This window comes from Vanellus vanellus (assembly GCF_965231255.1).
Source record: "Vanellus vanellus genome assembly, chromosome: 4".
Classification (NCBI taxonomy): Eukaryota; Metazoa; Chordata; class Aves; order Charadriiformes; family Charadriidae; genus Vanellus; species Vanellus vanellus.
In genome coordinates this window covers 63666453-63693643 of record NC_138909.1, presented here as the reverse complement: position 1 = coordinate 63693643, position 27191 = coordinate 63666453, and the positions used below count along the sequence as shown (strand labels likewise).

Here is a 27191-nt window from a genome sequence, read left to right as displayed (position 1 = left end):
TTGTTGAGGGCTCACCCCGAGCGCGGAAAACGGAGATACGTACACACACCGCGCCCACGGCAGCACCGCGCAAAGGCCGCCGCGGCCCCGTGCAGCCTCTCCACCTCGAGCAGGGGAGTCTCAGCGCTCCGCCCTGAGGCCCACGCCTCCCGTTGTCTGCGCCGGGCGGAGGCGGCTTCAGAGGGGGCTGCCCTCAGCAGGGCGGCGGTGGGGAGGGCGCGGCCCGGCCTCCCTGAGGGGAGGGGCGCTGGCTCTTCTCTACGGCGCATGCGCGCTGCCTCCGCGCCTTCTTTGGCGGCGGCGACGGAGGGGCTTGCGGGTGGCTGTGTTTGTTGGTCTCTCCGCGTTGGAGCTGAGGGCGAGTGGCGGCAGGAGCTGCAGCCGCCGGTAGCCCCTCGGCCATGAACGCGGAAAACTTCGGCTCTAGCGAGCGGCTGGTGACGGCGGCCTACGTGCGCCAGGGGGCGCAGGGCCGGCGGGCGCACGAGCTGCGGCTGCGGGCCCTGCTGGAGCAGGTAAGCGGGGCCGCTCCGCCGGGCCGGCCCCGCTCGGCCCCGCTCAGCACCGGCGCCGTGGAGCGGGGTAAAGGGGGAGCAGTAGCGCTGAGCCGCCCGCGGGCGTGGGCCCCGCCAGAGAGCTGCCCCCGCCTGTTCTTCGCCCGGACCGAGCACGGCCGCGGCGTCCACCGCACAGCCCCGTGAGGGGCGCAGGCCTGCCGGGCCCCGCCGAGACCCGGGAACCGCTCCGGCCCTGTGTAACCCGCCGTGCCGGTAGGCAGCGGCGCGGCCCGGGCGAGGTGGGCCGGGAGAGCTCGGCTCGGTTTGCCGTAATGGCAGAGCCCTTACGGAGCCCCACAAGGAAAGAGCACGTTTGGGAGTAAAAAGTGATTGCTTTAGGTTGTGCGTTTGCTGAGAAAGGCCCAGCAAACCCTTAAAGAATTTATTTTTTTTTTAAGCAATAATATACAAACGTTTGGTTACATGAGGTAAAAAAATAATACTTACAAGGTGCCAAAACAGTATATTTCTCTGTCTCCAATATACAGAAATCATTAGCAATGAATTCTCAAACGTTTCAGTTCTTGAATATCCTTAGTTACGTTATCCACTGTTTCAAACTTAATTTTCCTACCACACTTCAGAAGTGAGTGGGTTTTACTGCTATTGGGACATATTAAAAGATCCTCTGGACTGCTGAGCTGCTATAGTAATGCTTCATGGGTTTATGAGTGCCTTTCCTCTGAGGGTCTCTTCTGCAAATTGCAAACATGAGTGTAGTTCTTTACACAGTAGAGCACAAGAAAGGGCATGTCTCTGGCTGCAAGTTTTGACACGTTATATTCTGTAAATGGTTTCCTTACCTATTAGAAAATAACTAGAAAGGAAAATATGCAGCTAGAAAGATGTGTTACAAGTGAAACTGTATTTCCCTTCTGCTCATAATTAGTATTTTTGGTTCTATAATACCCAATTATCTCACTTTCTTCCAGTTCTCTCTGTTGAATTCCTGTAGTAGTAGGTTCTTGTCTAGAGAATAGATCAAATAATCTATAGTATTCTAAGGAGTAATTAACATGTATGGGCTGCAGTGGTTTTATGTGTACCTTAAAGAACACTTGAAAGTGAAAAACATCCTGACTATTTTAATATCAGGATACACCAATGTAATTGCATTTAATCTATGGAAAAATCATCATTTAACTTTTCTCTGAATACAGGTTCATAGCATTAGATAATATAAACCAACATAATCAAAATACAAACTACTGTTCAGCATGGTAAAGAAGGGTAACGTTAATCAAACAAGTTGCATACAGTTATGTTCATTTTTAGTTTCCAAGTTTGGTAGTTACCTTTATATTATTATTGTTAAGGGAAAATGTCCTGAAGATGGATGGGATGAAAGCACCATTGAACTGTTTCTTCATGAACTTGCTATAATGGATAGCAATAACTTTCTGGGCAACTGTGGTGTGGGTGAGAGGGAAGGAAGAGTGGCGTCAGGACTCGTTGCCCGAAGGCATTACAGGTACAAATTATTGGCAATTTGAATTATTTGTTTGTATCTTCTTATATGAGACCTTGATAGCATTTGAGAAAAACAATATAATGCAATATTGAATTGATGCAACTTTCTGTGTTGAATTTTCATTAATAACTCATTGGGAAGTCTTGAATGAAACAAAAATCTTTTGTCAGGGATATGTCCTGTATACTGAACTGGTAGAGGCTTAAGATGTTGAGTTGACTGCGTGCAAGGGAAGCAGAGATCTTCCTGTTTTAAAATGATCCATGCATTACTTGCCTTTTTTAACACCATCCAGTTTTTTGTCTGTATATTATTAAAAACTACCGCTGCTTGTAAAGTAGCAAACATTCCTAGTGAACAGCTATTTGTATTTTGTTATATTCATTAGTCTTTATATAATGTGATTAGTTGATATGCACATGAAAAGCCAGTCAGTCTGTAATAGATTCTATATGAAATAAGCAGATCTATAAAGACAAGAAGAGCATTTTAATAGATTGCAGCCCTTCTGACACTTGATGAGTATGCTGGATGCCATAATTCTAGAGGCTCTGCGTCAATTTCTTTATAAAGATGTCCTTTTTTTTGCTGCGTAGAGTTCTGTGGGATACCTTGCTGTGATGTTTTGTATAACAGGAATGAAACAAAGTGACATTTCCTGGAATGTTTCCCCTTGAAAGATTAACACAAAAGCATATTAGAGACCAAAAATTTAGTAAGCTTTACCATACGGGAGTTAAATTACTTGGGCTTAATGGCTTTCGTAAGTCCTACAGTACCATGAGAAATTAATTAAGAAAGTGTTTTACGTACTGCTCTCTAGGATATGTGTGGTGAGGGAGGTAGAGGGTCACAGTGGGGAGAGAATCCAAGGAAGTATTGCTTTCTGTCAATGCTGGAGAAAGCACGCCCAGCTTCTGGCCAGAGAGAGCCTGGGCTGGCATTTAGCTGCTGTTGGTCTGATACAGCTCTGTCACCTGGCATGTCACCTTTACCTATGAGTGTCATCAATAGCAAGGAAAGGCATAGAGGCATCCTCCGCTCCACTTATTTCTGCAATAAGTTTTACAGGTAACTTTGGGAGTGATGGAGGTAGCAGGAGATGGCTCTCAAGATGTCTTTCAGCTTAATGAATTCTCAGGGCCAGTCTTAGGGAGGATTGCTCCTTAGGAAGGAGTATGTATGTGCAGAAAAGAAAAAGTAGTAGTATGAGAAAGCTATTAAGAATGTAGCAGCAGGAACGAGGGAAGACAATATTTTTGATGGAGTGAGGATTATGCACGAGTTTCAATTAATTATCAAGCTGTTGTTGATTTCAACTTATAGCTTGAAATGGGGAAAAAAATTAAGCTGTAAAACTGTGCTCCAAGAAGTTCTGAATTCCATACACTCATCAGACTGCATTTTACTCTATTCCCAAGACAAAATAGAATTAAAGCCATAAATAGATATGTATTGTTACTAGCTTACTTGAGCAGCTGCTGCATTTCAGCCATGGGTAAAGCAAGTTCTGTAAGCTTTTATTTTATACATAGTTTCAGGACCCTCCACTCCTGAAAGGTGCTAAATAATATTGAATGTTTATAAGCACAATTTATAAACAGAATGCAGAGAGAGATGGTATTGCATGATCCATAATATTGAATAGTAGAATGAGGTAGATGAAGTGAATGTGTTAAAAAAGAATGGCAAAGTGATACATTGACCTAACTCTCTTTCAAAACATTTTGTCACAGTATATATTATTCTTTGCCTTATGGAGATGAAGCATTTATCAGGGGAATATCTGTATAATAACACTATGCCTATGTTATGCTACACTATAGGCAACTGATCTTTGTTTTCCTTGGACTTGTGGGTCTGAACATGTTGGCATTTATAATGCTAATTCACTAGACATCAAGAAGTGCTGAGGTGCACTTAAAAGGAAGCCTGCCAGACGCTAAAAGTGTTGCTACTATGGGTCTTCTCAAAGTTTTTACTTGCATACTGGAACATTGTTAAATCTACTATTAAAAAAAAAAAAAAGTAAAAATGACAGTTTCATACAAATATATGTAGTTTGTTATAATGGAACTCATTACAGCAGATACCGATGTTGCATCGGGTACAGCATTTTCCACAATTGTCAAATTAAATTCTCTTCAGTCAGCAAGAACTATTGCTTTGGGATGTGAAAGAACTTGGTGTATGTTTTCAACCTTTTTTTATTTAGGTTGATCCATGGAATTGGAAGGTCGGGTGATATTTCTGCAGTCCAGCCTAAAGCTGCAGGATCTAGCCTTCTGAACAAACTTACTAATTCAGTAGTTCTGGATATTATAAAGCTGGCTGGTAGGTGTAAATCTGAAAATATCCTTTGTGGGGGCATGTCATGGGTTTTTTTATGTTCATTTCTGACTTGCTTTTTATGTGCAGGTGTCCGGACAGTGACCAATTGCTTTGTGGTTCCTATGGCAACTGGCATGAGTCTAACTCTGTGTTTTTTAACATTGCGGCACAAGAGACCAAAGGCAAAATACATTATCTGGCCACGTATAGACCAGAAATCTTGCTTTAAATCAATGATAACTGCAGGTAAGAAGGAGCTGACTGATTACACAGAGTGTTCTTCTGACAGATACAAAACTTCATCTAGCAGAATGATTAATTCATATGCTTGCAGTAAGATCCAGGAAAAGCCTAATGCATAGTAGTGCTAAGTGCTTTATTTGTACACTCCTGATTTCTAATATGAAATTACACATATGAGTTTTCTTCCTAATGTCTTGTAAAACGTAGGCGTATACTGAGGTACAGAGGTGTATAAAGTAGTCAATAGCAAACACAATACTAAGGAAGTTACAGTTCATTCTGAGTGAGATGCCGCTGTCCTGAGAATTATGTAAAACCAAGGTTCATGGTTCAAATCTCTCTTAGATTTATGTGAAAAGCATATGTGTCCTAGGAATTGTTATCAGAGGTGACAAGCTGTCTGATTTGCCCATTCTTTTCTTTTAGAACATGGGAAGTGTTAGTTGCCCTATTTGTTTTTAATCTTGCAGTGTTACTCCGCTCACTCAGGAGATGAGTTTGGAGCCTTTCTTAGTCTAAACCTTAATTTCTTTCAAATGGAATTCCTTGTTTACCAGTCTATAAGTAAGCTAAGGGTTCAAGTCTACCCCTGCACTGAAGCTGTCCCTTCCTGCAGATGGGATCCCCTTGATCCCCTGCATGGGATCAAGGAAAGGCTAAGTAAGGGAGACCATAATTTTCCAGCTCAGTGCTGGAACCAGCGGGTGGTGGCATAGATTCTGGTCCTAGTGCTTAGGACACATTTATTTTTTGCATAGAAGAATCATTAGATAGAAGTGACTAAACAATTGGAACCAGGGACTGGATTCTGTCCAGGTAAGGTGCAGAGGTGTTTGAAAGGAATCGGATCAGAACAAATAGAGCATGTATATAAAGAAAGTGGGAGTGTTTTCAGAATATTATGCTCAATTTAGAACATCAAGCCAAGGAATTTAAGTCTATAATGGAGAAAGTTGTGAGGAAATATAATTGATCTGTTAATTTTTTGAATAGTTAAGACAGCTATCACAAAATTAAGTAATGTTTATCAACTAAACATGCCAGTTTATAAACTAAAAATACGAGACAAGCAGGTATCAGATATCTAACAACTGTCTATTAAATGCCATTTCTGTTTTCTGGATCACTAATTGAAAACAGACTAGGACTAACAGTGTCAATACATCACTCTAGTCCAAGTTCTTCTGTAGAGTTTGAGCTTTATATGTCAGTGTTAAGCCATGAGGGAAACACTCACATAGCTGCTGCCATGTTACACTGCTTGGGAAATCAATCCTAATTCCCACCCCCCCCCTTCTCCTTTACTTTCATTCGGTAAACTGAACATTTCTCTTTTTTAAGAAAATAATAGTCACTTCAGCTAGCATGATGTTGCTGCCATGCCACACCTGTTTGGGGAAGGGCGTATATGGTTTCCAGTGCTTTATTTAAAAAAAAAAAAAAACAAACCACCACCTTCTGATTTACTTATAACCTAGAGATTTGAGCAACTACCACAGCAGGCTTCCTCTTTAAAAAAGAAAATTCTTTAAGCACTGGGTTAGGTCAGCCATGCCTTTGTCTAGCTGAATCTTGAAAGTCTTTGAGGATGGAGATTCGACAATCTCTCTGGATAGCAGTACCAGTGCTGTGCTGTCCTCTGAATGAAAAAAAAATGTTTTTCTTGCTGTTTATTTTGAACCTCTCAAGCCAAAATTTGTTGCTGTTGCCTCTTTACTATGTCCTACCAAGACGAGTTCGTCTCTCTTGTCTTTGTAATTCCCTTTCAGATGGTTGAGGGCTGCTACTAGATATTCTTCTTAGCATCTTCAGGCTTGACAAGGCTAGCTCTTGCACCCTTTCTTTCTAAGCTGTGTGTGCTATACTGCGCCCATCTTGGTAGCCCTCTGATGGACCTTCTCTGGTTTTTCAACTTCCCTCCTGAGCAGCCCATTCCAAAACTGGAAACATTCCAGCATTTAGAAGAAGGGGATAACTTCCTTTTTTCAAACATTTTTCATACGTGTCCTTGAGAAACAACCTTACAAGGTTCAGCTGTTGTGCATCTTAAATACAATCTTAAAGTGGAAACTTAAAAAAATAAAATAAAAGACTTGGGAAATAGCTTGGATTTTGATATAAGAAAGTTCACTTTCAAAATGAAGTCAAATGTGGACGTTTTTGTCTTTTAAGAAGTAGTTTGGAAGTTGATAGATTAACTAAGGCAGAGGCTTATGATGAAAGCCAATTCATAATAATCATTATTGCATTGCAATATAATAAATATAATAATGGCATCCCTTTTTAGAGAGGCTGTTTTAGTATGCTAATGTTTTACAAGAATGCCATTCAAACACTTTAATTGGGAGGGAAGAAGTTAATCTGTTTTTAAAGCAATCTTCAAACCTGTTGCTGTTGTATGCAAAGAATGTAAGGTAAGCTTTTGTCTTGAGTCCAGTATTTAACAAGAATATTATTATAGTTTTTAGCGATATGGACATTGTACAAGAAACCAATTTATATGTGTGTTCTTAATTCAAATCTGAAAGAATTTGTTAAAACAACAGAAGCAAGAAGATTTTTCAGATTTATACTGGAACTAAAATCCCACAATTAGTCAGAGATTTGATGATACACATTCAAGTCTTGCTTTTTTTGATCAGGTTTTGAGCCTGTGGTGATAGAAAATGTATTAGAAGGCGATGAGCTACGGACAGACATCGAAGCAGTAGAGGCTAAAATCAAGACTCTTGGTGCTGAAAATATTCTTTGTGTGCATTCTACAACATCTTGCTTTGCTCCAAGGGTGCCTGATAGGTAAGTAGTCTTCTTAAAAAGTGTGTTATTTGTTACTGTAAAAAACAAACAAACAAAAAACCCCTCCATGTTTTTGATGTCCATCTTCCGAATTTGCTTAATTACCGCCAACAATTGGTAAAGATACTTTAATCCCCTTGTTGAAGGAAAATGGCAGGCTGAAACAATGTTCCACTTCCCAAAAAGTATATTTTTAAAAAGTGTATTATTTCAATGTGTAGCTTGGTTATGAAATACTTGAAAAACTTCTCAATCTGAAAATGACATGTTGGAGTAGAATTGCCTAATGTACTTGGTATATTGAGTCATTTGTCCAAAATGAGCACCATTGCTACTTGCAAAACCTGGTTTGTCTATTTGCTTAGGAAAATAAGTATCAAGGAGCAAATTCCTTAGGTTTTACAATTGAACAGTTATATTTTATGGGCTTGTAAGTAGTACATTGAAGTACAAGATATTAGTAAGATATCTTTTTTTACATGTTTTTAAATGTAGTGTCTCAGTTGTTCCATTTCAACTGTTTTTAATTTATCACAAAATTGAAAAGACTTATGTTTAGAGTTCCTCTGCAGTGCATGCTTTTTTGTTAATTACTACATTATCTGGAAAATTTAGTTGAATATTTGCAAGTGTAGGAAAGAAACATTATTGACCCTGCAACATGGCAAGTAAAGATATGTTTCACTCTGTTTTCCTACCTTTAAAAAAAAAAACAGTATTTATCATAGGTTAACCCAGTTGCTAGAGGGAAGTTAAAACTATATAATTCTGTCAGAATGCTATGAACATCGCTTGAAGTAGACTTGCAGATTTATTGGCTAACTTAAATCACAGCTATCAAAATTGAATGGTCTATTTTATAGCTTGGGTAAATGAATCTTTTCCTTATCTGCCTCCTCTTTTTGACATGTGATTGTTTTGTTCTCTGCAACTAAGAGATGAATTATTAGGTGGTGGCACTGTGTTATGATATACCACAGATACAGAAGGATTTGAAGGCACTTTCTATTTAAATGATACTGTCACTTATTGAAGGCCATAACATTCATCTTCCTACAGGAAGGAAAATCCCGTACAGCATTTCTGGAGCGTACCATTCTAAATGTCTGGTTTTAAATATCTTGCATTTGTAACGCTTTGTTTAGTTGTGGTGGTGGTGTTTTAAAATTTTAAGTGGCTTAGGACTGTTAAAAGGTCAGAGTAAGGGTTTTATGCCTGTGTTACCTATAGCTTAACTTTGAGGTATTATTTAACTTTATGGGAATAATTCAGTAGTGTATACATCCCCTTCCTCGGAGAGACATCAGTTCTTGGTCTTTTACCTGCTGTTGCTGGGACTCGTCTCTAAAACTACTGTATTTGGAAGAGAACTAAAAGAAAAAAAAGTGTATTTTTTGGTTAGTTTATGTACTTAGCAGAACTCTGTATCTTACTACTTCAATATTAGCAGAAAGAGGAAAGTTTTCTTTTTATGAACTTTCACAAGCAGGAGAGAAAGAATAAATTGGAAAATATTTCTCTAAGTCCTATTTGTGACTTTTAAGAACTCGAGTGGTAGCCATACTTATATTAATGCTTTATTTTTCTGATATGACTAGCAGCACTTCTAATAGTTCATTTTAAGCCTTGGAAGCAGACAAGTGCTGTGTGCGATTGTTTGCTTCCCATATGCTTTTCAAACTGTAGCATTCTCATCCTGTGTTGTAATATGGATCTAATTGTTCAACAGAATATTTTTATGAAAAGTAAAGAGACTTTTCTGTTTTCAGTACTTATAGAAGCTAGCTTATTGCTCCTTTAAGTCTCAGGAGGTAAGAAAGACAAACATATGCAGCAGTACACCCTCTATGTTTCAAGTTTGGTGAAATTCTCTACCTGCACTTGAACAGAAGTGTGCGAGAGGGGAACTGTTTTCCTCCGAGTCTCTGTGGAAGGTGAGGAATGAGCCTGATTAAGATCAGCAGATCAGAAGGCAAAAACTTTGCCCTGTGTAGTGTTATGTTTCCTGAAGTATTCTGTTAATGTTGCATAGTTCAGGATTCAGGATGTTGATAAATGTGAAAAATTATTGCACATGCAGCTCCTGACGAGTATCTTGACTGCAGAAGATCAACACGTACATTATACTACTGGTGTTTCCTAATCATGAAATACTTGTTATTTTTTTTAGGAATAATACAGTCATGATGATGTTTTCCTAAGGATTCAGGTTCTGAAAATTTAATCTGAGGTTTGCAGCTGAATTTTGTGTTACAAAACAACACTAGGCAATGTAATAGAAATAGAATGCACAGGAATGTCACCTCTTGGAAAATGTTTTCATACTCTGTCACATTTTATATGAATGTCAGTAAATTACAGTGAGAGGCTGTACAGAAGGAGTTAGAGTAAAAATGCATCGGAGGTTTAGAGTTTACTGATTTTTTTTTTAAATAATGTTACCTTTATAATCACTTTAAATTATTATATATTACCTTATTTTTTTCAAATTGATTCTATTTCTAAAATATATTCACAAATGTGGGGAAAATCAAGGAGGTTTTAAGAATAGAGCGTGACTGGAGTGCTTCAAAAAAGTGTACTAAGTACATGTGTGTTTACAATGCTGAAGATCCTTAGCCAAAATGAACTATGCACCCACATAAATCCTAGTTTGATTGAGAAATCAATCCAGGCTGAGCCTACTGTGATTTCAGGGATTTCTAAAGGCAAGTGAAGAGTTGTCTTTATTTCTGAGTAAACAGTTGAACAAAGTTTTGATTTGTTGATCTCTGCATTCAGATGTTTTAGGGCTCTCCATTCCTTTGAAGAGTATCTCTTCTGTTAATCAGTTTATCTGAAATACGCAAGTAAGATTTCAGCCAAAGGGCTGAAATATTAGTTCTTTGAAATAAACAGAAGCATGTAAAAACTTCCTGTGAAATGATGCTTTTGATTCACAAGACACATCTTGAAACTTCCATTAGGCCATTTTCAGGTTGAATATTAGAAGAAAAGGAAAAAAAAGTTGTGACTAGCTAAAGCTCTGATAGTTATCGTTAAAGTAGTATTTAAAAAATGCTTATATCTGAAGCAGAATGATTTGGGATCTATTTACTGGTTTCCAGGTGAAATTCTGTGAAGCATGAAAAATTTCAGCCCGGGTCATCAATTTGACATATATGTAAAAGCTAACAGATTTTTTTTCTTAACCTTTATAGCTTAAAGTGACAAGTGTCGTCTTGAGGTACTAGTCAAAAAAGTTTTTCTCATTCTGACCTCCTTGTAGAACTTTCAGTCTTTTAATGGTCTGATTTGTAACATGAGTTACAGTTATCAATGCTTCTCTAAATTACAATTTTATGCTCATAGGCTGGAGGAACTGGCTGTGATTTGTGCAAATTATGACATTCCCCATATTGTCAACAATGCATATGGAGTTCAGTCTTCAAAATGTATGCATCTTATCCAGCAGGTAGGAGCTGTGAATTTCAAACACTATTTTTTTAAACAAGTATATGTAAATCTCTGATTGTAGACAACACTAGCAGATTTTATTGGGTTTTTCACATCTTTGAGACTAATCCCGAGCATGTCTGATATTTGAACAATTTTCTGAGAAAGTGGAGCTGAGGGAAATAGAACTTAAAAATAGTATCTGTTATTTCTATTATGTGCATTTTATGTATTAAACCCAAATTTATTCAGATTTTGCTTATGTTCAAGTGTCTTTCATAATGGAAAAATGTCCTTAATAAGATCTCTTAAAATGTTTCATAAACTTATTAACTAAAAATAAAATAATAGATCATACTCGAATAGGGATTAAGCCTTCAACAGAATGTGAGTTAGAGACTTTCAATTGTAGGGACAAGATTCTACAGCAACACTTGATAGATGTCACTGTTAAAGTATTGTTGCCACAGAGAATGACAGAGGAAACTGGGTCGAGTTCAATGTTGTGTTCAAACAAGTTTAATTTCTGTTCCTGTTTAGTTTGAAAAGAAGGTTGCTTAATAGCTAAGATCACCCGTGAAACTTAGAATTCCTGCATTTTTGCTTATTGCAGTGTACATGCACTGTTTCTTCACTGTTTCTCTTTTCTCTCTGTTGCCTTTATGAAAATAATAGGGGGATATTTTTGTAACAGGATCCAGGGGATCCTGAACTACTATGCATTTAAAATACGCTGGCCATTTTTGTCATATTAATATGACATTAATATTCATAATTAATATGAAATTAATATTGTCATAATAACATTATGTTATTAACTGGGCACAGACCAACTTGATATATAATTATGACAAGAATCTCATGTTGTCATTTCTAAATTCTGAGAGACTGAAGGAATCTGACAAAACTTGAAGTGATATGTGAAACAGAAAATAGCATATGCTTTATTTGTGATGTACTTTTTACATGTTTATTGTATTTACCTTGCACAAGTTTAGTGAAATTCTGACATGAAGGGGGCTGTGGAATTGCTGAGTTTTACTGCATGAAATGTATTTAATGATAATCATTTCAGACTACAAAGCTACAAATAGAACTGTTACTGTGTTCCTTTCTGTTATTTCTTGGCTTCTTGATAAGTTGTTTGGGGTTTTTCTGTTTATTTGGGTTTTGGTTATGCAAATGTATACATTTGAGTTCTGATTTGTTTTACATTTATTTACAAAAATGTATTTCCTGTGATAGAAAATGTACTGTCTATGAGAAGTAGTTATTAATGAATACTTAGGAATATGTACATGCTGAGCACAGTGTGAACAGAACTTGCAAGAATATCAGAGGAAAGAGCTTTTGAGACCATTTCATTTGTCATGCTTTTCCTCTGGTGGTCTCCTGTCAATTAAATCAAATGATAGCTGCTGGCATTCATCTTCCCAGCAAAAAGCTGACAAAATTGGAGTGGTTCTTCCCATCTCCCATGCACTAAGCTATTAAAACATAGAAATAATAGTTTTGTTTTAGTTGGATCTGCTTTTTTCACTATTTTTGCCATAGCTGTTAACTCTGTTTCTATTTCTTGGTTTAAATATGTTGTACTTTAATATGTATGTATTTGAATATACTTTAATATCTATGTTCTTTAATATACTTTTCAGGTTCTGTTGTGCTGCTTACTTTTTAATTGTACAGTTCACGGTAGCATATTACTCAAATTGAAGATGTACTGCACAATCTACGTTTTTCTCTTTAAAAATATCTGAGTGGCTACATATAAGGATGTTTTGTTTTCTGGGAAGGGGGGAAATCTGCTATAGGAAGTTACCTGAATCTTGATTTTGCAAGCAGCCTTAAATGGAGGAATGCTGTCACAGCTGACTTGTATAAATTTGCATTAAAACATGTATCAAGAAAAATCATCTTCTTTGCTAATGAAGCATTAACCTGTAGCCCTTTACTGTGAGAATCTGTGAAATGTTTTGGGCTGGATAGTTTTAACTGTATAATTCCCGTTACTTTCCCAGGGTTTTCTTTTTGGTTGTTGTTGAAAATAAGCTACATTTAGACTTGCAGAAACTAAAATCAGTATTTTAAATCATAGCAAAATAGGAATTTTTAAGGTACTATGCAAGCAGAAAATGGTAATAATAGTGAGCAATGCTACAAAAAAGTAATATTATAATTTTTAATTTTTCATTACAAATACAATATCTGAGAGAGTTTCAGGAATTATATTTATTTCAGTTACATTATGTAATTATGATGCCAGCACATGTTTCCTTTTTCCTGATGTATGCTGTGTATGGTTTTTTGTTTGTTCCTTTTTGATAAAGGGTGCTCGAGTAGGCAGAATAGATGCCTTTGTTCAGAGCTTGGACAAAAATTTTATGGTTCCAGTAGGTGGTGCTATCATTGCTGGCTTCAATGCGTCCTTCATTCAGGAGATCAGCAAAATGTATCCAGGTAAGTAGTTCATGGACTGATTTCATCCATACCAAATAACTGTAGAAAAATTGATGATCAGCTTTCTTTCACATAAAATTTATTTTTGCCAATTATATCTGTAAATTTTTTATTTTTTTTTTTTCAGGAAGAGCATCTGCGTCTCCTTCCTTAGATGTCCTCATTACGCTTCTGTCTCTAGGCACCAGTGGCTACAAACAGTTACTGAAAGAGAGAAAGGTAAGCTTTTTGGCAAGCAGCACGTTCTTGAAGTCAGCTGTTAACAAAATCTTGTTGCAAAACTGCTTTGTGTAGTAAATCCAGTTTTTGTCTAGAAAGCCATTGAACAACCTCTGAGCTCACAGCTCTGAATCTGGAAAGGCAGTATGATATAATTGCTTCTTGGCTAAATGGTGCTCATGAGTAAGCATGATTTCCATGTTGTTTTCCAAACCAGAAAGCTAAAATGAGGTCCTGCAGTATCTTGTACAGGTTTCATATTTGTTGTTGTAAAAGTGTGACTAATACAGTAGAATTTTGCCCACAAAAGCTTAATCTGAGTCGTACTCTGTTGTGTTATCATGGTCACGCTGCTTCCAGGACAAAAGCATGCGATTGGATACTCAGAGGTAACCCAGGGGTCTCTGCTCTTCTTCATTTGGCCCTATTGTGCCTTCATGCTAGGATAATGTTTAATTGTTTGTGTACCATGTTCTCTGGAGAATCACAGCTTATGGTTAGGTTATAAATACTGTGTGTGTCCACCGAAAGAAAAAAATACTGTTATTTAAGGTATTCATCTAGATACAGAGCTAGGTTTCTTCTCTGCCTCTCACAGACTATATGTTTTATGTTGGGTATAACTGCATTGCACAAACATTGAAGTGGTCTGAGGTTGGAACCTGTACATCTTGAGTTGTCCTTGATTCTAGACACAATACAGGCCTGATTTTGCTATCTTAATATATTAACACAGAGGAATCTTTTTGTAGAGGGTTTTAGGTAAGGAAATTCTGTGAATTAAGTACTGTTAAGTTAATAGTTTTAAATCATGCATGATTTATTCCATTATTGTATTTAGAAACTACGCTCCAATTGTTTCCTGCTGACAGCTTGCTGCTGCCTCTGATTACCTGGCAGGGCAATAGTGCTGGATGCTGTGACTTGTTTCTAGCTGCTTGTAGAGGCATCCAGAAATTCTGCACTGGAATTGAGGTCCCATAGGAATAACTAGACTACAGAAAATCAAACCAGCTTGGTGGCTATACAATAACTAAGAACTGATCTGTGCGACTAAAATGAAAACAAGGCGCTTAAAACACTGAAAGCAGTTACCACTTTTGCCACTATTGCAATACAGTTTCTAACATTTTTTTCTGGATTGTTGTATGTAGTGCCATGTACAGCTTGTGTCTTCATTAAAAGCAAATCGTACTTTTTCCCCCTTCACTCTCATCTCCAAAAGAACCTCAAGTGAATTTATTGTGTCTTCTGCAAAGCTGATGTTAGATTTACGCTGGTAGCAAATACATAATTGGCAGTATAAATATTCTCCAAGTCATAAATAATAATTCTTTCATAAATAAAATGTCTTAATGAATAGCTGTATATCTTGAATCATGTCACTTTCTTGGAAGTAGAATTCTACAGTGAATAAAGCATTATATTTTTACAAATTCAGGTCTTTTTATTTCAAATGTGAGTATACTCTATAAATGCAGCCTTATATATGGCATAAATATGTTTTTTATTGGATTTGCTGTAGAAATAGAAATAGAAACCTTTTTTTGCTTAAATCTGTTTGTTCCTGAATTGTAAAAATTTAAGAGTGATAGTTTATTGCCTGTGCTCTGTGAAAGCAGAGGCAGAGCTATTAGGCTCCCAGCAGGAGCTATTTATAGCTTGACATTGAGTACTCCTTTCTATATTGGTGCAGCTACACCTACTCACACAAAAAGTCAGCTATAAAAAACTTCAAGTATTTTTTTTTCTTTCTCTTTTTTCTTTATTCACATGGGTGTTACTTCAGGTTATTTGAGCTCAAGCCAGAAAGACCAGAATATTACTGAGAAGAGATTAATCTCACACAACCAAGGAAAGAAAAAGTCTGCCCAGTTTTTCTTTTACACAGATGATCCATTCAATATAGGAAGGGGAGAGATTATATGAGGGAAAGGAGCATGTCCACAGAGTGGGATTTTCTGACAAGCTGGCAGTTGTGGAGTGTGCAATTGTGCAAAAGCATGAGATTATATGTTATGATATGAAGGAGTGAAATGGTGCAATCGATCTGAGGACAGAAGAGCAAGGGAGTAGCACACGTGTGCTGTCCAAGTGTCTGAATAAAGGTGGCCATATGTGAAATCTTAAGAAGGAATGTTTTCAATAGCCGTATTTAGCCTTCATGTTTCCAGAGAAAGGATGGAAAAAGACTACCAACAGTAACATTTTCTCACTTGTTCTAAATTTTCAGTATTCCTTTTTGTATGTTTATGTGGTGTTTAGAACAGTGGTTTTCTGGTATCAGTAGGAGCTTCTAGGTCTTTTTGTAATGCAGGTAATGACAGCTGATCCATAGTCAAATTTGTTAATATCCTTGCTCTTAAAGAACTCATAATATGTAAAGGTTATGCTTTTGTAGCAACTCCTATGATTTCCTCAGTACAGGTTATGTTGTGTCCCATATTCTGCATTGCCAGGTTTTAAAACTCTCTATTTTCGTGTAAGTATTTGTGTGTCTGAACCAGGCCCCGTGCAGCAAATATAGTGGTTACACTGTATAATAGCATAAACAGTAGATTTCAATTGTCACGTCAGAATTGATGGAGAGTTTTACATTCAGGGTTTACATTCAGGAGCCTACATATCAGGTTTAATACCTGTTAACTATTTTCCAATGTGGTCCATTTAACTAATTATTACAGTGATATTATTGAAGAGGTGATGGCTTCATTTTGTTTTCAGCAGTTGCAAATTTACCCATTAGACTTTTCTTAACAATCTAATGTTCAAGATAATTCTGATTTACTTGGGATGTGATGGAGCTGGAGCTTTTTATATCTGTATCCATCTGTTTGTATACTTTCTAAGAGTGATTAACTGGAGTAATTTTTATGTCCTTATGGAGTATGTATCTAAAATATTTAAAATCACACTGAGTGGGAGGAAATAGTTTGGTTTTTACAATTCAGTAAAATACTGGGCTTACATGTCATGGTTTATCATTGATGTAATTATTCTGATAGGAATAAATTATTTGTACAGTTCAGTGTGAGTTTATATTGCTGCTCTACTTACTATTGAATATAAGAATAAGAGAAAAGCCATTTAATGCTGGATATTGAAAATGTAAAAAATCAAGTATTCTTACAAGACAGATGTTACTTATTTTTTGGTCTAGTCAGTTTCCTACACTGTAGTTTGTCAAAGGTGGGGCTATTGCAGGATTTTCCTCATGCGAAATATGTGGAACCATTATTCAAATTTTAGAGTGGAGGGAGGCAACGTAGTTTAACTGAATGTAATTGTTATCTTAAATGGTGTTGTGTAGTTAGACAAGTGCCAAGTATGAATGGAAGGCCTGTGTACTCAAAGCATGTATTGGAGAGGTATGGCCCACAAGAAGCTTCATCTCAAGGTCTTGGAAGTGCTGAAGAGAAAAATGTGTTGATCCATGTTATTAACAAAGACGTTTAAAAAAAAAATGTGTGGTGATTGTCAGCGTTAATGTTACCATGTCAAGTTGCCAAGACCTCCTGGGCGGTTTGTTAGATTACTTTTATATTCTATAAAGACTTAAAGGTTCTGTAATTAATTTAATATTTTTAAATTTTTCCATTAGGTCGTTAATTCAGAACAAAATTCTTGATGTTGCAATGCAAGAGAATCTGTATATGGGGGTATGTGGTATATGTAGGTATCGTACATGTACAGTTTCTGTCATGTGTTTGGCTGCATTTCAAGAAAGTAAGCCTTCTACTGGGGCTCTCTGGGGCACATACCAACAGGTCTCTGTGCTCAGCACTGCAGCCTGTCTTTGCGTGCAGTGGTGTGCCAAGGGGGCTGATCAGATCACTGATCAGATGCAGCGGGGCAGCCTAACACTCAAAGCAGAACAGAGGCTGTGATGGTTGCATTATAAACAGCTGCTGCTGCAAAGTAATTGAAGGTGGGACCGGATCAGTCTCAGGTACAGTGTATGAGAGTTGGCAGTCTGCATCTAGTGCAAAAATGTTGTAAAATTACTCTTCTACAGTGTCTTCTTCAGCGCCATAAACTGCTATATGGCTGTTCTCTAAAGACAACTTGTCTTTTCAGGTGGGAGTGAAACAGGGAGGAAGGCAGAGTGTTACAGATTTGGAGCGTAAGCAAGATGGGTGGTTAGAACCAGCTAGGATAGTTTCAGCCATGCACAAAAAGTTTTCTGGCCTTCATCAGTTGTCTCTCTGTCACCTGGTATGGGACTAATGGCACATTTAGTACCCCCATCTTCTGCTTTTTCTCTGGAGTTACTGGCTTTTTCCTTACTTGTTTCCCCCTAGTTATTTTCATTTGGAAGAACAGTGCCTATGACAATGGAGCAACAAATGAAAGTCACCCATAGTAGTGTAGGTTCTATTAAAAAATAGGTTTATAATATAAATAGAGATGATTCAAATATTTTTTAAATTGTTACAAAAATTCTTGAAAATATTTTTGTATACGTATGTGGAAGTAGATGTTTTCACATAGTTTAGCATTCATTTCACTAGCCTAGTGAGGTTTGGGATATGTCTCTAAGGGGCAAGAGTGAATTAAATAATGAAACTTAACTGACATTTAGTGCTTGGGTTGTTCAGTGCAACTTTAGCATAATAGTTAGCTTCATTGGAGAAACCTTGAGTGCCTACCACAGAAAATCAATTATGTAAGAGCTCATTTGTATATAATTGCTTAGGGTGCTTATAAATTTTTTGCATAATAGAAGTATTTTATAATAGAGGTTGGTTATAGATTTGACCTCATGAAAATATTGCTTTTTTCCTTTTTTTGGAAAGGCTGTTAAACTATTTTGCAACAAACCACTTAACTTCTGAAACTATAAAATATCTAGAGGGCTTCCAATGGAAAGATGCAAAATAATGCCGTTCATAAAAATAAGAAGTTTTGAATTTGTGTTCAGGTAGCTTCAGTCAAACTGATGAACATACATACTTGGATTTTTTTTTTTTGCCATCTTTACATTCTCCCTTGTTTTAACAAATTCCGATATATGTAAAGACTCATCTAGTAACCTAGGCATTTAATCTTCATTTAATTTAATACATTTATATAGTGGGTAAGTGGTTACACCAACTTGTAGTCCTTTCAATAATGAATACTGGAAGAGAGAAAATAGAGAATTCCCTGGGTACAACACACAAAAATTAATTATTTGGAAATTTGTTCCTGTTCCAGCACAGGTTTTTCTCAGTACTAATTTTACCAATAATATCTCCATAGTAGATGCAATTTATGTATATTTCTGTAATATTTTGCTTCAGTTGTAGAAATAAATAGCCAGCAGAGGGAGCACAAATTAATTTGATTTGGATTCCAAAAAAATACTAATAAAATGCCTAACATGTTGGTGATGCTTATTGTGGAAAGCAAATAATAAATGAGTAATGTGTTTACGTTCAGTTAGGGACCAGAAGGAAGGCAAAAATGTCTCAACATTTTAAACGGGAATGTTTTTCAACTTCTGCAAGTGAGCTGTAAATAAACTGATGGATAGAATCACTTGATTTACAAATGCCTCTGAAAAATAAGAGTGATTTTCCACAGATTTCAAGTTCCAATAATTAATAGATGCCTCCAAAGATTGTTGTTGTTGTTGTTCTGTTACAGAAGCTTTATGCTCTTGTTGATAGTTGAATCAATCGCCTAATTCATTTAGACAGTAACATGGTACTTTTTCCTCTCTGGCTGAATTCATTCTATGGTTTTAGGACGAACAGGTCAGGAGCTGTGTTCATTTGGTCACTTATGAAGCGAGACTGGGTTCACTGCAATGGCTCAAGAAAAGCAGCTGTAACATTCTAACTTAGCTACCATACAGCTCATTTGGTTTCATAAGACCTTTGGGAGATTCTGCTCCAAAACATAATTTTGATCACGAGCTATAATTTGTATCTGTCAGAGTGCACAGGTCAGAACAGGATACTGGTCTACAAACAGAAGAGGCAACTCTATTTAAAGAATGAAAAATCACTTGTCAGGTCCAGAAATTGATGAGGATGCTGAAACAGGCAGTCACATTGAAGCAGATGAGCAGCATAATCTTTATGACCAGAAAGAATAAAAAAATCTGGTGTGTTTAGTATCTTTTAAAAAGACTACCCAGTATCTGTATCTCTTTGCTAGCTTTTATGAGATACTAAGCATTAGGAGGTGTTTAACCCTGGAGGTGTTCAAGGCCAGGTTGGATGGGGCTTTGAGCAACCTGGTCTAGTGGGCGGTGTCCCTGCCCATGGCAGGGGCGTTGGAACTTGATCTTCAAGGTCCCTTCCAACGTAAAACTATGATTAAAAAGGATGGAAAAGAAGCCAAAAGATCCAATAAGAAGAATAGTGTTTATTCTCACTCTGTCCATAAGTGTTTTGAGCTGATATGTGAAGAGGAAGATATTAAACTGAGGACAACAATGAGTAATTATCATAGATTTCTACTGGGGAACAGGGAGGAAATAAAATAGGGATGAAGTAAGAAAAGCAGACTCTTATGTGCAGTGTGACTTGTATCTGAGCCAAAACATTTATGAATCTCAGCTTTATGGGACTTCCACAATAAAGGTGCAATCTAATTAAGTGATAGCAGAAATTTGGATATCTCCATTCTTTTAATAGGCTTGAACAGGAGGGGTCGGTCCCAGGAAGAGGACTGGGTACGCAATAGAGCTGAGTTTTCAGGAGGGTATATATTGTGTGAAACAAAATGCATTCAAATGAGTACTTATAGCCTTCTCCTTAAGAGACTGATTGCCATTCTCATGACAAAGAACTCTGTGCACCAGTGGTAATTGTGACTGTGTGATACATGGTACCAAAATGCACTACTTCTAGTCTGGAATGTATTCATAGAGAGAAAACAAAGTAAGGAGCAATTTGCCATAACGTGGCCATCTGCAATGGAAACAGTTCTTTCTCTGTGGCTCAGGGGGCTAGGGTGGGGGGAAGCTCTGGCAGGAGTGGGCTGGGGTAGGGCCTGCTGTGCAGTGGGAGTCTCTTCAAGATTTTACCTCCCTACATTTTAGGGCCACAGAGAGAATGACCGACATCCCAAGCATATAGATTAGACCAGATCGCTTTGTACCAGCTTGAGGGGGAAGAACAGTGTTCAGGAGCTGTTCCTTTATAGAATGATTTCAGAGAATTGTCTGGTTCACTTACTTGGTACACACGAAAAGAGCTGGACACCTGTAGGATATAATGGAGACTTAACAGTTTTGTGAAATAGGTACCATTTTCTCTGTTTGATAGCTAATAACAAAAATATTGCATGCTTTTTTTCCAGGAGATGTTTTCCTATCTTTCAAGTGAGCTTAAGAAGCTGGCGGATAACCACAATGAGAGACTGTTAGACACACCACATAATCCCATTTCCTTAGGTAATTGTTGTTTTTTATCTTTTTTAAAAAAAAATCCAATATACTGTGCAGTCATAATGCACTTTCACATACAGTTCCTATATGTTAAACATTGTTCAGCACATCCCATTAAATTGTTCTGGGGCTGATATGAAACCATTGAACCCAATAAGTTAACCTACTATAAAAGTAGAGTAGTGACACGGGCCCTTCATTTTTTTACAAAATTGCTCTTGTCCAACATACATTTATTGTAATCAAGGTGGGTGGAAGCATGTTAGCATGTAGTAATACTTTATAAAGAAGTAGATTTAAAAATAAATTAGAGTATAATTATTTTACCCATCATCTTATAGTGCTGTAAAAGAGATCATGGGATTCTTACTCAAGGTATTTGTTCTAGCCAAAAATTCTGCTGAACATGAAAGTAATATTGCCTGCCTGGGCAGAATTTGCCTTACGTACAAAGAAGTAATCTATGACAGATCGTGGGAAAATTACAAATTATGAAATGTAGTGTTCGTATTTCTTTTTTTTTCTTTATATCTGAACACAAATATTTGGCTAGATTTTTATTGCTGGACAACAGCTTGTCCTCTGTTGTTCTTTTTTGGAGAAAAAGCAGCTTTGTAGTAGTTTTAACCTGACCTTTTGTTACTTTAGCCATGTCACTGCAGAATCTAGATGAAAATAATGACGCTGCTGTTACTCAGCTTGGATCTATGCTTTTCACAAGACAAGTTTCTGGAGCAAGGTGCGGATGCTATGAATTTGAAAAATTTGGGGGGTTGTATTAGCATATATTTCATGAAACCCTGTTTTGTACCAGTTTTCTCATGATTGCATATTACAGTCTGACAATAATGAGTCAGAGAGTAATACAGCCTTCTTTATCACTGTTATCTACTAATAACGTCTACCTGCCTAAGTTAGCAATGAGGCCCTCTTTGTTAGCTTGGGTAGGCTGAATAGATAATCTATGCCCATTTAATTTAGTGTCATTATTCTCTAGTACCCCTTGGTTTCATTTAGTTTCCAGCTGTTGCCTGATCTTATGGTTAAGTTGTAAGCTACTTAGGTAAGATCTTTGTTTTGTTTATTGCAGCACAAATATGGTTGTGCTGGATGTCAGGGGAATTAGCTTTTAATACCCTACATAGCTTTTTGTCATATGGAAGAAAATCTTGCTTTCCGGAACTAATTGTGTTTAAAAAAAAAATTATAATAAATTCTTTTAGATCTACAACCTAAGCCAGTCTGAGCTAAATTTATTCTTAGAGACACTGGTATGTGAAAATGCAAGCCAAATAATTTTTAATGGTTTTGGTTTAAACCTTTTAGAAGAAAAAAATGATTTAAAATTTGTTTTGGCAGGATTGCTTAATCTGAATATTACTGCTGCCATACTAACTTCTGCCATAGACTTAATGTCATTTTTTTGTAGCAGAGCTGAATGTTTCCACATCAGAAGATATGCTTCATTAGCTTGGATTATTCCACTTCCTGCACAGATGAATGACAGTAAATCTATATGTACTGTAGTTAGATACTCTTTTTAATTTGCCTGTCCTAACCTTGGCTTGTCCTGCAATTTCAGCCATCTTTGGCTGAAATGGTTCAAGAGGTTCAATTTTTGAAGTTAAAACTCTCCAATTCTTTGCCTGACACAAAGGTTTCAGGTTTTTCCTGTTTTTACGTAAGCAAGTAATTATTTTGTAGCATATACACTGTTTGACCTGGCATTTCAACAAATTTTAAATGTTATGGATGTGCTGAATGCCGGTAGGAGGAATAGCAACTCCCTACTTCACTAGCGTACAGGCTTTTGCATAACCTGTAGTCTGCACACTTGGGCGGAGGAAAGATCTGCTAATCCTAGTGGCATTTGTCTGAAAGCAGTTTCTTTTATGAACTGCAGGGAATGCCTCTATAGAGGTAGTAAATTCTTATCAATTGATTGGTGTTAACTGCTTGTGTAGGCTTTAACTATAACCACAAGGCGAGTTCTTTCTTTAACAAGTAAGGATGTGGATTAGGGTCTTGATTTATCAGGGAATGGGTATCTACTGAAAGTGCTGAGAAACAGGATGTAATAGGTAGAGGGGTTTAGTATTAGGAAAAGGTAAAAGCGGTGACAAAAAATTATCCACTACAAGGCGGGAATGAATATGAGGTTAACATCATAGGACGGGGGGAAAGGGAGGTGCAATAGAGAGGAATGGGTAGGAGGAATTTGGGATCCTGAGCCCTCTGAATCACTTGAACCCAGACATTTTGTACTGCAGTACACTATGCCAAGCAGATATCTGCACTAAGGCTGCTGTCAAACACTGTGATCCCGGGGAGCTCAGGATCACCGCATTCCCTAAGGAGGGGTGAACAGGCCCAGGTCAGAGACAGAGCAGGTCAGGTGGTTAGGGCTTGTTATGGAATAGGACAGTTTGCTGCAGATGTCTTCCCCCCACACACACTGAGGAGCTCATAAATACCAGTAATGAAGACCTTAATAATTCAACTGAATACGGGAAGGGACATATACATATGCACACAGACTTGAACTAATTCAGGATCTGCTGCTACTGGCACTCATAGTGATGCTTGTGCACTAACTTGGAGAGTGCCCGATCTGAGCCTGCTTACGTTGATTAGAGTTAGCAGATATTACAGTGTCTAGAAACTTGTGTAGACATGTTCATCATAAGGTAACACATAAAATATCCAAGGCATCTTTAACTGAATCACAATTTTGTTTGTTTCAGGGTTGTTCCCTGCGGGTCTGTACAAACAGTGAATAACTACACTTTTAAAGGCTTTATGTCACATTCAAATGACTATCCCTGTGCTTATCTCAATGCTGCCTCAGCAATTGGAATTAAAAAGCAAGATGTAGATGTATTCCTAAAAAGACTCGACAAGTGTTTGAAGACTTCTACAAAAGAATCAAAGAAAGAAAAAAGTGCAAATGAAATAAGTAATTCTAATACAGGCACAGAACAACTTGAAGACCAGAAGATACAGATTTAGTAACATGGGAAGATGCGCTTTTGTTTGACGTATGTCAGGTTTGTATTGGGTTAGTATTGTGAATCTGCAGAGGAGGAAATTTATTCCTGATCTGAAAAAATACTTGGGTGAAAATACAAAAAAATACTTGCGTGAAATTCAGCTTTAAAGAAAGTAGGTGATATTCTCTCCAAGTCAGAGGGCCAGACACAATTATTTTGCAGCAGATAAATGCAGTTAATATCTGCCAAAGTAAAGCTTTACATTCATAAGGACCTTGAGCTGGCCTTTCAGTCTGTGGGTGACTATTTGAATCGGTGTTCAACAAATCACAGAATGCTTATTCACATATTCTTGATTAAGAAGATTTTCTGTGGCAGTGATTGACTTCCTTCCTATGTATAGACCATCCAGCAAGAAACGTTTCACTGCTATCAAAATATGTCATTTCTCATCAGCATACTTGCCACTTTTCATTTCTTTTCGAAGATTTATATAAGTGTTGGGGTAGCCCTTGTTAAATACAGTGTTAATACTGCGTAAGAAAATGGTAGAGTTGGAATAGTAGTGTTTTCAGGTGTTCTCACTGTCTAGAACAAAACAGCCCTCAGTGGCAAAGAAGAACTTAGACTACCTCATATCCTGTCAGTACTCAGCTCTTGAAACATTTCCATAGTTCAGCAACCCAAAGGAATTTTAATGAAAGCAAGGGATTGTGGACTGGAGAGGTACAGTTGTCTGTCTTTGTTGTTGTTTTTGGTTTTAGTTCTTTTTTTCTGTTTCATCTTTTCTTTGATAGGGCAGTCAAGTCAGAGACCCACTGAAAAGGAGGAATGCCTTGTGGGATTACTGTAGCAGTTTCAAGAGCCAGTGAGACCTGCGGGTATTTTGGCATTTTTAGTCCGTTATTGTTAAAATTTGTAGACTTCCATTTCTGAAGTGTCTCTTGCCATTGGCGCTGTTGCCAATTTGAATTCATTAAGCAACCAATAGATTCAGAGTCTGTTCCTGAAACAGAGGTTCCATATCACCACAGTGACAGTGCTGTAGGTTGCAAAACTTTTAGTTAATTATTCTAAAATGCAATTACTACACTGTATGTAGTTGTTATGTCATTTGCTGTTCAAAGTGAGCTTCATGTTCCGAGACATTTTCTTTGTCTGTCTGTAATGTAGTAATACTTGGGACAGCACAATTAATGAGTTCTAAATGTCAGGAAATATTCTAGCTACTCTCTTTGGTGGGATCTGAGACATGTATCCATCAGAGCCCTCTGTAAATTGCTTAATAAGAACAGTTGTGCTTTTGAAAGGATTGTCTATCCAGCGTGTTCATGATGCAAGAGGTGATATTAATATGAGGAAGTTAATAGTATGCTAATCATCATTAAGGTGCTCTCACTTAGCGAGGTCCATTGTATCTTAAACTCAAATTGACATGCTGCTTCTACGTTGTTATTGCCACAGTTACAGATTAGATTGATTAAAGCTTGTAAAGGTATGGCTCCCAGGACTACAGTCACAGTTGTTATTTGCTGTACAAACATATCCTAGGAGAAATGTAATATAACTTGACCACTGAGTCCTTGTGGCTATAAGGAGACTTAAATTTCTTTTCTTTCTCTCTCTCTTCCCACCCCCACTTTTTTTTATCATTTTTTAATTGAGAGTGTGCTATGCCTTAGTTTTTCCAGTCAGTAAAGCTCTTTGACAAGCTTGGGAGTCAAAGCTTTGTGGCTCACTGCCTCAGTAGTCAGTATACTGGAGCAGCCAGTGGAAACCACAAGGCCTTAGTGATACCTTTTTTCCTGGTTTTTGTTATTGCTGTGCCTGTGTCTGAATGAGTATAAATAATTAATTTAGATGACTAGTCACAGAATGCGAACATTAGAACTATTGTTACGAGAGTTTAGGGAGGTCCATGGTAGCAGCTAAAATAAGCATTTGATGAATAATATCCCAAAACTGAATAAAGAAAGCATCAGTTGCCTTCTCTGAGAGGAAGAAACCTCTACCTTTTATGTCCTCATAATAAATTGTCTGGTGCGAATAATTCACTCACTTCTACTACAAATTGAACTGCTTTCTCAGGTAGTGTTTCTGCTGTCTTTGAAATGTTTTCCGTTTGAAATCAAAGCTGGAACTTTCAACAAATCTCTATAAACAAGTATCCAGGGAAAGAATTAAGTGGTTTGTTCTAATTTTGACCTTTTAAACCATTTTTTTGTTTAAAAAAAACCCAAAACACTTTAAGATCACGGCTTTAATTGAAAAAAAAAAAAAAAAAAAACCAAAAAACAAAAAAAAAAAAAAACAAAACCCACCCAAAAAAACCAAAGAACAAAACCCACAAACCCAACCACCCACATTTTAAATGTGTGTCATTACATCTCTTCACAAATCTTTGTGATGCCACCTGATGTCTGGAAATTTAAAATATTTAGAGAAAAGTGCCTCATCATGATGTATAAACTCTTGAACTAAATATTTGTGTTATGTTACTTTGGTAAGCTGGTGTACCAGTTTTCAGTTTTGCTTGCTTGCTTTGTCCCCTCAAATGTCTTAAGTTAATATTAATTTTTTAGAGATGAAAGAATTATGTAATGTCATTATAAATATAATGAAATTTTAAGTAATTTTAATGGCAATACACTTTCAAGTAAATCAAGAAGAATTGGTTATTTAGGAGATTTAGTAGATAAAAAGTATTTTTCAAGGAGGATTATAAATCATTTACTCTCTATTCACTAATATCTGTAATAAAGTAGTGAAATAATATTGGAACATACATCCATGATCAGAGTTTTCATTTCCTTTGTATAACAGATATGGAGAGATTTCATGGCTATGGCAGGTCTCACCCACGGAAAAGTAGTACTGCGAAAGATGGTAATAGCATGGGCGTAGGTTTTTCAAACTATGCAGAGTAAAAAAAAAATAAAAATATTAACAGTATTTGACTTCTATGATCATCTTTCTAAGATTGTCTAGTGAAATAAGAATTTTCTTAATTTAATTTACTGTGCAGTCCTTTTCCTAACCCCTACATAGGCACATGTCACTAAAGGCTTCCACATACCTCAGAAATCTGCAAGAGCCAACTCCAGCATCCATATTACTAGTAAGACATCTAGGAAGGCTGCCTGGGCTTCAGAACATGCTTGTGGTTCACACAGCAAGAATCCTTAGTAGAAACAGCAAGAACAGATGCCTATTTAGTAAGGCTATCTCACAGCTACTATTTAGCTACCTATCTCCATCATCTTCTAGGTCACAGCATGTGGTTACCAGCCATGAAGTAGGAATGGGCA

At 37.2% G+C, this 27191-nt stretch overlaps 1 protein-coding gene across 1 annotated transcript; it reads left to right on the top strand.

Moving 5' to 3' along the window:
- Positions 1 to 398: 398 nt before the first annotated feature.
- SEPSECS (Sep (O-phosphoserine) tRNA:Sec (selenocysteine) tRNA synthase) lies at positions 399 to 24011 on the top strand. The gene is made up of 11 exons (XM_082482667.1): positions 399 to 515; positions 1874 to 2028; positions 4244 to 4362; positions 4447 to 4605; positions 7245 to 7398; positions 10750 to 10852; positions 13164 to 13293; positions 13421 to 13512; positions 20806 to 20899; positions 21542 to 21632; positions 23638 to 24011. Exons 1-11 carry the CDS (start codon positions 402 to 404, stop codon positions 23900 to 23902), a joined length of 1476 nt encoding a protein of 491 aa, XP_082338793.1. The 5' UTR covers positions 399 to 401; the 3' UTR covers positions 23903 to 24011.
- The last annotated feature ends 3180 nt before the right edge of the window (positions 24012 to 27191 follow it).

Bases quoted from the DNA above. Each gene is read 5' to 3' on its own strand.
- SEPSECS (XM_082482667.1), top strand. From the start codon at position 402: ATGAACGCGGAAAACTTCGGCTCTAGCGAGCGGCTGGTGACGGCGGCC. The intron at 4,606-7,244 runs GTAAGAAGGAGC...TTTTTTGATCAG, and splicing joins TAAATCAATGATAACTGCAG to GTTTTGAGCCTGTGGTGATA. The intron at 7,399-10,749 runs GTAAGTAGTCTT...TTATGCTCATAG, and splicing joins GCTCCAAGGGTGCCTGATAG to GCTGGAGGAACTGGCTGTGA.